General features: G+C 40.7%; 2 protein-coding genes across 3 annotated transcripts in view; one reads left to right on the top strand and one right to left on the bottom strand.

The window, feature by feature from the left end:
* LOC140922542 (charged multivesicular body protein 1b-like) overlaps positions 1–1,929 on the bottom strand; it is a 10,120-nt gene extending 8,191 nt beyond the window's left edge. The window contains exons 1-3 of one of the 2 annotated variants that reach the window (XM_073372527.1): positions 1,780–1,929; positions 1,253–1,272; positions 6–83 (exon numbers count right to left, since the gene is read on the bottom strand). In XM_073372527.1, coding sequence (XP_073228628.1) covers positions 6–83; positions 1,253–1,272; positions 1,780–1,798 — 117 coding nt within the window. In that variant the 5' untranslated portion in view covers positions 1,799–1,929. The remainder of the gene's footprint in view (positions 1–5; positions 84–1,252; positions 1,273–1,779) is intronic. The other variant, XM_073372522.1, reaches the window with a different exon arrangement.
* A 163-nt stretch (positions 1,930–2,092) lies between these two features.
* Positions 2,093–8,972, top strand: LOC140940158 (tryptophan--tRNA ligase, mitochondrial-like). The gene is made up of 6 exons (XM_073389062.1): positions 2,093–2,229; positions 4,267–4,530; positions 6,211–6,291; positions 6,794–6,879; positions 7,345–7,463; positions 7,878–8,972. Exons 1-6 carry the CDS (start codon positions 2,152–2,154, stop codon positions 8,330–8,332), a joined length of 1,083 nt encoding a protein of 360 aa, XP_073245163.1. The 5' UTR covers positions 2,093–2,151; the 3' UTR covers positions 8,333–8,972.
* The last annotated feature ends 1,789 nt before the right edge of the window (positions 8,973–10,761 follow it).

Here is a 10,761-nt window from a genome sequence, read left to right as displayed (position 1 = left end):
GTTACCTTCTTTAACTTCAGTTTCTCTGCTTTTTCTTCCTTTTCACACTTCTTTGACTTTCTTTCTAAATCCTTAGCTGCAAACTTATTTCAAAGGGAAAGCAGTTACATCACCCTTTTGACCATTAACATGGACATGTCTATTCTTCTCACTAATAATTCTCCACTTATAGTTACATTAATTTTCTTATAGTAATTAAATGAAAACAAGAATTTGCTTAAAAATCAAGTCTATTTTACATGTATCTTTTTATAGTTCTTTTTTTAATTAAATCTCCTTATTTTCAAGGAGAAATTAGATAAGGTAGGCTCAGATTTGACCTGTAACACATATGTTAAACTCATTCCATAGGTCTTAGGATGACCATAGAGGCAACCAAAACCGGTTGTTTCCTACCCAAGTCAATTCACACCCAGCCAATTTGTACCCACACTTCGGTCAATCTGTACCCATTTCAAGTCGATTCATACCCACAAAAATAACAGCCTGAATACAATAAAGCGCCTTTGACACGTGATACACCTTGTTCTTTAAGCCACAAGGAGAAGTAGTGCACTATGAATGTAATACGTTTTGTTCTTTACATGTAAGCCACAAAACAGGCACTACACATAGAATATAAAAATTCTGCTGTTGTAATGTTTGTAGGTTAAGTTAACAACTGCCTATACCCAGCAACTTGAAATCTTACTGACAGCCCATTCCATAAGTGAGACCCTCTAAGGGGGTTGGGGGTAAGTATGTCCTCAGTCTGAATTTCAGATATGCTCATTTCATCCTCAAGTCAATTCGTACCCAAGTTGATTTTATTTTGTACTCAGATTTTGGACATCACTTATGCTTATTTTGGTCAACAAGACACACAAAACTTAAGTAGGCAGGATCTCTTTTTGGTCCTATATTCCTTTTGTTTCTCATGAAAGTAGCCAGAGATCATGTTCATAGAAGTCGGGGGAAATGTTTGGTACCTGGCACTAAGTAACAGCCCTGCTTATGGGGAAACAGGTCGTCTCCATACAAAGTCATTTCGATACAAGTCGTTTCGATATGAACTCAAGCAGTGAAACTGCATAAAAATTTTGATCACTTCAAGTTAAGTTTGCAATAAACTAGAAAAACATTTTGGGTAAATATTCTTTGTTCTTTAAGCCAAGTATGTGAAACTATTTACACCTTGAAGGAATTAACTTGTATTGAAACAACTTTGTATCGAAACGACTGGAAACTGCTTATGGACCTGATAAGAACCTACCTTTAAATTAAAAAGGTGTTCTAAACGAAGTAGAACAACTAGTCAAGGAAATTATTCACTGCAGCAGATAGATCATGCTCAACATTACATGTACATAAAATATTAACAATTATCAAATTAAATTTTAAAAAAGCATATGTAGTTGCAAAAGTGGTGAACATAGGGTGGACTCATCAAAATGATACAGCGTAATTTTCAAAAATTATTACAACTAACAACCATCACCACATTGCCCAGATCAGATCAGTGCTACTAACAAGAGTGACCCTCTTATTAAACGCACTCCATTCATTCGAGCTTTATGCATTTCTACAAACAAAAAAACAGCACAAGCAACAAACACAAAACAAGTAGTAACTAAGGACATGATCTTACAAGGAAGATCAAGCCGACAATTTAGGCTTTTAACTTCAAAAGGACTTGCATGCAAGACAAGTTGCTTCATAGCTAGCTAAAAGACTAACATCAGACACAAGCTTAAACTATGAAAATGATGAAGAGAAGACACTTTTAGATGCAAAGGATACTTTCCATCTGACTCGTCATGTTGATAAGAAATCCTTAAGGTCCCCTACAGCTGTTGAAATACCTTTGCAAGTTGCTTACTTCTGCTAGCAATAAATTTCAAAATGTCCGTTCCTACAATGTTTTCATCTCCCAAATCGGTAAAAATGATGTCATCAGTGAGCCAAAATCAGATGACCAGCAGTTTCCCTTCCTACGCCATATGACGTAGCAGACGTCATCACCAAAAATTTATTTGGATTCCCAAGGAGATGGAAGACTGGGGTCCATTCATTTTTTTAGTGCCCAGTTTGCCTAGTCCCTACAAAATCCAAAATGGCGGCCGTGAAGTAGTCGTTCGTGAAAAGGGTTTTACTTCTGGCCCCTTATAAATAATGGCATTTCAGTTAAGAAATGCCCGTTTCTTCATATGTTTGTCAAGACAGTATTCTGTAAATCACTTCAGCTTTCAGGTATGTTGTAGGTCCAGACGACAAGTTTCAAGCCCCTGGGAGGTACTCCTGGGAATTCTTGGTGGTGGTGTGCCGCCCGGTTCTCCAAATCCTGACCCGATTTCAGACCAAAAAATGTTATTTCCACGCCCGTTTTCAGACCAGACCTCTAAAATCCATACCCGTTTGCACACCTAGCGTTTAGGCTGAAATTATGTCATTATTACTAAGATTAGAGCGCAAACAAAAAAATTCTTCAGATCAGTTCGAGAATTCGCATATTTCTCTTTCTTTCCTCTTCATTTGGAATTGAAACGATAAATATGTTCATTCACTCCCGTAGTTCCCTCGAAAACCATACCTGATTCCAGACCAAAAGAGGCAAAAGCTATGCTCATTTTCAGACTGGCACATACCTACATAGCTTATATAGGGGAATACCCCCAGGTTTCAAGTCCGGGGGTTGGGGGGTTTTCCCGGGAATTTTTGATGGGGCTGTGCCGCCCGGTTCTCCAAATCCTGACTCGTTTTCAGACCTAAGTATAGATAGAAACTAAGTCACCATTTTTAGACTTGAGCTTGAATGAAAAGGCTTCTTAAAATCCGTTTCGAATTTCCATATTACTCTTTCATTCTGATTCATTTGGAATTGAAACAACAAATACATTCATACACTACTGTAGTTTCCTCGAAAACCATACCCGAATCCAGACCAAAATAAGGAAAATCTATACCTGTTTTCAGACTTAAATGGCACTAAAGTAAAACCATACCCTTTGGGGTGGCACATATCTACATGGCTTATATATGGGAGTACCTCCCTGGGGTCTCAAGCCAGCCTGACTCTGGCCAACCTGGGGGCCAATTTCATCTTCACCTCCCTCCACCACCTACAGACGAAAGTCTCTGAGAAGTGGGGGGTGAGCTTCATAAGTTTTTCTCTGGGGGTCGCTGCATCGACTCCTCTAGTCTTTGGAATATTTCTGAGGGATTTTGGAAAAAATCCCCCTCATTATGGAGTTGTGCCTATTGATCCACACTGCCCATGACTTTTTGATACACAGTTCCCATGACTTTTTGCGCGCACACAAAGCATGCCGACGCATATTGCTTCCTTTGACTCTAGACTGAAGTGTTAGATTATTGTTTCTATGATACAAAGGTAATTTAACTTAAGCAAATCGATAATTTGAGCTTTTGTGCTACTCTCCGCTTTATTAGGAAATGCAATCAATCATCTTGTAAATTACTTTGACTTTATGAAATATTTTAACGATTTAAGCCAGTAGAATGCATGGAACGCCAGAAAAAACAACGAGCGGTTTCAAATTGCAGCCATTTTGAGTTGTTGTTTAAGTATGCAAATCACCTACCCCTTCTCTGTTTGTTCATTGGCTTCCCTCTGGGGTAGGACCCTGGGCTAACTAGGGCAATATGTTGGGAAAACAAGGGTATGGATTGGTTTCTTTGTCCCTCGTGGGGATGGGACATTTCTCAACATTGTCTTATGTTCAATGGAAAGGGGTGGGGGAATTCAGAACTTTGTAAAATCATGGACAACAACCACGGGTATGGGATGAGGATTCATTGCTTTCCTCAACCAATAACGTTTCGGGAACGCAAAAGGCTAATAGGCATTTTCCAGCTGCCAAATTTATCAGATAAAGAGTGGAGAAGGGAATGGTGGCTACAACTACTAAAAGAGTTGCAACTGCTATCGCTCTAAGGATGTTCTTTTATTGTACCGATTTTTTAAGAAAAGATATCATATTGCTTCTCTAAGCTAAAAATGCATCAGTTAAATTTTATCCACAACTATCATAGCTAGCCATATATAAGGACGATATCGGAGGGATTTTTAATTGAGAAGCACTTGAACCAGGGGACTTTGTCTTGCTGAATTCCCACACCCCCAGAGGAAATTGTCAACTTTGCTCCACTCAATTTATAATCCTCCTGGATGGCCCAGGATCTTTCCTTAGGGGGAAGCCGATGACATGTACATTATAAACCCTCATATTCCTGTCTGTTTTACTGTGACATGTTCTCTCTTTCCAGGGACCCCAGGCTTGTATGAGGATATTTTCTGGAATCCAGCCAACAGGAACTATGCACATTGGGAACTACCTAGGAGCAATCAAAAATTGGGTTTCACTTCAGGAGGAAAGTAAAGATGCTGTGATATATAGCATTGTAGACCTGCACTCCATTACACTCCCTCAAGATCCTGCCAGTCTGCGACAAAGTATCAGAAATATGGCAATTTATCTTCTGGCTTGTGGAGTTGATCCTGTAAAAAGCATCCTCTTCCAGCAGTCTCAGGTAAGCCTATATGATTAGAGATTTCAGAGTGCCAATTCCAACACTCAGTCTAACATTAACTAGATGGCCCTGTTATGACAGCGACTACACCATACATCAGAGGTACCTCTGAAACTATCGTACATATACTACAAATTACCTTACAACATGCACGTTGCACACAAACCGATAACCACTTTACGACGACTTCTTACTAATGTCAAGAACAAAGACAGACTGGAGGACAGACAGGGAGCAGTACTATACAAGTCCAAATGCTGCGACTGTTAGGCTACTTACACTTGTGAGACCGGCAGAAACCTTAGCACGCGACTGATTGAACACAAATGAGTGACAAGAAATGGTGATGTCAACAATCACATTGCTGAACACCATTTACAGGTGAAACATCAAATTGACTGGGACTCTGCAACATGCATAACATATGCTACAGACTACTATCAATGACTCACTTTAGAAAGCTGGTTTACAAACTTAGAACAAATGCCACTGAATTGCAGTCAACAATTACCAGCACCATACAAAAGACTTATTGATGGACTCAAACAAAACTGACAATGACAGAATGACTGATAAGCGACAAGTTGACTCACAATAAATGACTGTCCAACTGTGACAAAAAGATGGATCGAAATGCACCAATGACATTTGAGAGTCTTTTTAGCCAATAACATCACAGCTTAACTGACAAGTGACCAACAACACTGCGACTTAATTGATCGGTCAGGTCAACAACCAGAGTTTAATACCATCAACCTACGAGATACAACTCACTTTGACTCTGAAGATGACTACAGCACAGGTTGTTGAAACATCCCTCACTGTCAACAACAGGACTACATTCACCTGAACAATCATACTTTTCGATAGCAAACCAGGAAGCTGTCAGCCAATCTGCGGCATTATTATTGCGAATAAAAGCTTTAGCTCTGCAAAAGCGGCCCTTGTTCGTTCTATTCGCGCTCGTGGGAAGAACCGCCGCCATCTTGGATTTAGCATTGTTATGCGCAGTACAGGGTGCGCAGTGCAAAACAAGGGAATTACCTTAAGGAATGACTCATGCAGGCTTCAGACCTTTCACATTTTCATTGTAACGCTGAGAACTGTTGTAGGTCAGCTGAAAGTGCAAGCAAATTCTCAGCTGGTGGAGCAAGAAAAAGGCTTCCAAATTCTTCTTCTCTCTCTCTCTCTCTTAATTTATTCCCTTGCCTGTATCTCTGAGAGCTTGCTTTCAAGCTTCTGGCAATAATCATTCAAGCAGTATTGGGATACCACTCTATTCTCTGTGTGCTTCAATACATTAATCTCAGAATTCTCCCTACACTGTAATTTCTGCCCCCAAACATTAAAAAAGATGCTTCTGTCAATGCAGGATAATCATTAGTTTCAGAGCCTTTAAGGATTGCATTGCCGACCATCTATTTAGGACTTTAAAAAACTTGAATTCCAGCTGGTCATTTTGGCAAGCAGCTCTCACATTTAACTTTAACCTGGGGCCACTTCCTACTCATCTTCGTTAATGATTTTGTCAGAGGATGACTTGGACCTTTGGCCATTGGAAAAGTGAGCTTTAAAAGTTACTTGCCCAGCAAGAAAGTCCACATGTCCCAGGCTACAGACCGGATAGGACTTTCTTCAGGCTCTGCATCTCTCCTTATATTTTGTTTCATTGTATAAAAGGTATCCCAGCATGCAGAGTTGGCTTGGATTTTAGGCTGCATGGCTCCCACAGGGTTTTTAAATCGCATGCACCAATGGAAGGTAATATGTGGCCATTATTTCATTGATCATTTAATGTGACTAAAATAATGTAATTTAGGCAAACCTAAACTCAAACCAATAATGCTGGTCAGCAGTTTCTACAATTTTGCATGGGGTGGCTCCTATACCCTGAGAAAGCACACCTTGTGACTTGTATACACAGTTGCTTGATTGGAGTTCTACTCCAACTGTCTTTTTCTATATAAAGTTTTTTGTTTCTTGTTTGCCGTTTTAGTGCTGTGTTTCGCCCAACCCTTCTCCATGTTTAGTAAGGGGATTGATAAGTGTTAGTCGGTAAGTATTCCACTAAGCAATTCAGTATGATGGTGCCTGATGGAGGCTGCTCGCAGCATAATTTGCCATGGATACCTCCTTTCTCATGCAAGAGAATTGCCATGTACATGTAGACACCAGCACCCAAGCTCATCTATTGATGATGATTTTAATCTGAAAACAAGCCTTTTCAAATCTTTTTGACTTTGTTTTCCAATTTTTTTTTCAGACAAAAGGAAATGAAAACAAGGAACAAAGTTGCTTAGGACTCTATTCATACCCTGTTTTAATGGCAGCCGACATTCTCCTTTACAAGTAATCTTGATCATTGTGAATTTGCAAAGTTATACATAATTCTCATTTTTATCTGTCAAGTGAACATCTATACCTGCCAACTTTCATGCATTATGCGTGAGTCTTGCGCCTGCCGACTAAAGACATTGATCTCTGCCACACATCAAGGGCACTTTCTCATGCCTTAACCAATATTCAAATTCAATTTCCCCAGATATTCCAAAAAGGAACTTAATGTTGTATTTGTGTCCTAACAGTATCACATTATGCTAATATTGTCGCCTTTTAAATAGCTTTGGAAGTGCTCAAAGGTCATCGGAACATCTTCGGGATAACGTTCACAAATCTTTGGAGGTGGGCGGTACATTTTTGAAGTTCCCAGTTGTCACAAGAGAAAAATCTCATGCACCTGACTCAGAAAAAGTTGGCAGGTATAACTGAGTGGGAATTCTGACAGACATTTATTTATTGACCATTTACCTTCAGAGCCACACATATTCCAATTGGAGAAGACCAACTTCAGCACCTGGAACTTGCCAGAGAACTTTGCCGACTGTTTAACAACAAATATGAAGACTTTTTTCCTATTCCCAAGGCTATACTAGGTAAAGCATTTATGCCTGTTATCTGTGAACGAGCTATTTAATGAGAATGCTCAGGTTCTGTGTCTGACAGGAAATGATTTGCGTGAGAAAACAGCTGTGGCCAGCCTGTAGCACATGTGTGAAACCAAGCTTTGCCATGCTACACGATTAAGTTCAACTTGACGTCTGAAACCAAATCGTGCTATAGTTGTGCTAGAGTCGTGCTGAACTCGAAGCGGCTTAAAACAGCGGTAGCATGATGTTTGACACAGGCCTGAAAGTTTTGTGATGCTACCACTGGTTTCCCCACGAATTGGGAACGAGCGCAGAAATTCCATACTGACGACTTGTCACTACTCAGATACGGGTAGTGCTTCTGATTGGTTGAAGCAAGTTTCCCTCACGGTGCCATTATTTTCCGTTTCTTTCTTCCAGGTAACTTTAAACGTGTGATGAGCCTTAGAGATGCCACAACAAAAATGAGCAAATCAGATCCCCAGGAATTGTCCAGGATTGAATTGTCAGATTCACCAGATATCATAAAGACAAAGATACAAAAAGCAACAACAGACTCTGAAAAACACATCAGTTATGATCCACAAAACAGACCAGAAATGTCAAATCTTATAAACATTTATGCGGAATTCAGTGGCTTGTCACATCAACAAGTCTGCGACAGATATCAAAACATGGAGAAGTGCAAAAAAGCTTTCAAAGCAGACTTGACAGAGTTAATAGCATCCGAGCTCAGCTTTGTGCGAGATAACGTTGGCACAATTCAACAGCATGGGAGCTATGTTGACAGTGTTCTGAGTACTGGGGCTGAGAGAGCTCGAAACATTGCTGAAGCGAACTTACGAGAAATTAAGCAAATGATCGGCCTTAGATAGCCGGGTACTAATTTTTCTCTGTGTCACTGATTTCTAGTGCTCATTATGATGATTATAGTTTGGGCCATCATTGAGATTCCTAATTAATTACTAATGTCATCTCCGCCAATCAGCATTTCCCATCGACTTTTTCGAGACGTAGTTTCAGGCTCTCCTTCCTTTTCCCGCTCCGCTGCCAGAGCCCCCCAGAGAACTCGCTCGCAGGCTACTTTAGCACTGACATTGACACTAGGTTTTTACTTGGAGCAAAGTGTTGGATTAGGGTAGGGGAGGGGTCGTGAGCAGTTACTCCGAATTGTAAAGTGAACCACAGCCTGTTTCTCATATTACAAAAAAAAAGGTTTCCACTTACTGAGGCAATTTATTCTTCATATGGTGTTATGGATCACCTGAAGAGAGACTATGGTCCCGTTTACATGGAGAAAAATTGCCCTGATCGAGTAGCAGGGTCACCCTCTCAGCTGAGTTAACTTTAGTGACACCGGGGAGCCAACAGTGCATGCGCATGCTCTGATTATCTCGCCTTGACCGATCATAAAGGTTGACCGGCTAAACACCTTGGCAGCCTTCTAGCGGTGCCAACTTTTTTGTTTTAATTTTTATTTATTTATTCATTCATTTATTTATTTATTTATCTATACTGGAGCATCTGGTTTAGCATAGCTAATTTAAACAGAGTCCTGTGAAAAAAAGAAGAAGAAGAAAAAATACTTACTATCATTAATTACCGCTAATTAATAAAAATACCACTATCTAATTAATACAAGAGAATTATGAAAAGAGAGTATTACGCTAAAAGTACGTAAGCACACGACAATGGAAGGATTTCAGGGGATAGCTGCTTGGGACTTGAAACACCGTTTCGCTAGGGACTCAAATTTATTGAAGTTCTTAACGGCTCTAATATTGGAGGGGAGGGAATTGTAGGCACGCGCACCGTTAATCCGAAAACTACCCTGGTATTTAGTGGTTTTGGCCAGGGGCAGCCGTAGCTGATCACATTGTCTTGTGAAATTGGAGTGAAGTTGTTGAACGTGCCTAAATTCACTCAGCAGATAAGAAGGTGCTATTCCATAGATACACTTATAGACAAGGATAGATTTAAGGAAGTTACGGCGCGTTTGCGAATGGGGCTAGCCAAATATGGTAGAAAGTTCGTCTGACTTAACCGCACGGCCCCCAATAGCCTACGTAGGGGTAGGGGATAGGGGATAGGGAGGAAGGGAAAAAGGGGAGGGGGATTGGGCAGGCCCTCAATTACACAGTGCAGCACGGCTATTTAGCTTGTCTAAGTAGGGTTTACTAGTGAGAATTTCTCGCTTCGATAAATATTTATGGAACGTGAGTTCCCGTCAAATCAAATAAATTTCCGCGTAACTACAGGGTTCCGCCTTGCGTTCTGATTGGCGAGTGTAGCGACACTTGATTGACAGTAAGCGTAATCGGATTACTAGAAAATTGGTGGGCGTTATGCAAAAACATAGGCTCTTAGAGCAGGCGCTCCCTTTTTGCGCCTGCCACGCAGGCTAGGCCCTCAATTACACAGTGCAGCACGGCTATTTAGCTTGTCTAAGTAGGGTTTACTACCCTGGCCACAACTATCCCAAACGACCGCGCGATAGTCAAATAAGGGCAGAACCATCGTATTATATAATGTCATACAAGTAGACTTAGCTAAAATGTAAATGGTTCCCGTGTTTTGTAAGCTGAATGTTTGACCAAGTTGGCTCGCCCAAGCTAGCTCAGGTAGGCGGGTAAACCTTCTACCCGGGGAGGAATCATATTTTCAACGTCAGCGTTCTTTTTTAAGAGTCCATTCACAGCCTCATCGGACAAAATCCGAGGCAATCGTTTTCACTTTAATCTAACAACATGCGGCCATGCACCAGCGTTTCTGGCTTTGACCTCTGAATACTGTAGCATCGACAGGAAAGAGGAATTATGCAGATTTTGCAAGAGAACAGGCAGTTCGAAGTAGGACGTTTCTACCACGTTTTAAAAGCAGTAAATAGTCCAGTTTCGAGTTCGCTATGACCGCTGAATTAAAGAAGTGAAAACGCATTTTTTACAGGCTTACCCTCCATCAGAAGTAAATATATTCACAAATTCCAACGAGAAAAAGACCTGTTTATTACTCTATCTATTGTGTATATTCAAATTTCAAACACTCACTTGCCGGAATTTCTGAATATTTTGCTTTATGTCGAGGCTAACCCTGTACGAATGTGTCGTTAATGTTTGTATTAAGCGGTAATTTTTAGTTCGAAACTAGACTAATACCGTTGACACCTTCACGTAAGTGCATGTCAGCATTCCTTCTGGAATGCAGTGTCTTCTGGGCGGCAAAATATCAAGGTGACGTTAAGACGGGGAAGAGGCGGGGGGGGGGCGCGCAAGACGGGGGCTATGAACTAAACGTCCAGTTGACG

The sequence above is a fragment of the Porites lutea genome, chromosome 1, assembly GCF_958299795.1.
Source record: "Porites lutea chromosome 1, jaPorLute2.1, whole genome shotgun sequence".
Classification (NCBI taxonomy): Eukaryota; Metazoa; Cnidaria; class Anthozoa; order Scleractinia; family Poritidae; genus Porites; species Porites lutea.
Note: the sequence above shows the minus strand (reverse complement) of the source record. Positions and strands in the feature narration are given on the sequence as shown.

Excerpts from the sequence above, each read along its gene's own strand:
- LOC140940158 (XM_073389062.1), top strand. The coding sequence starts at position 2,152 with ATGGCATTTCAGTTAAGAAATGCCCGTTTCTTCATATGTTTGTCAAGA. Across the intron at positions 4,531-6,210 it reads TCCTCTTCCAGCAGTCTCAG|GTATCCCAGCATGCAGAGTT; the intron begins GTAAGCCTATAT and ends ATTGTATAAAAG. Across the intron at positions 6,880-7,344 it reads GCCGACATTCTCCTTTACAA|AGCCACACATATTCCAATTG; the intron begins GTAATCTTGATC and ends ATTTACCTTCAG.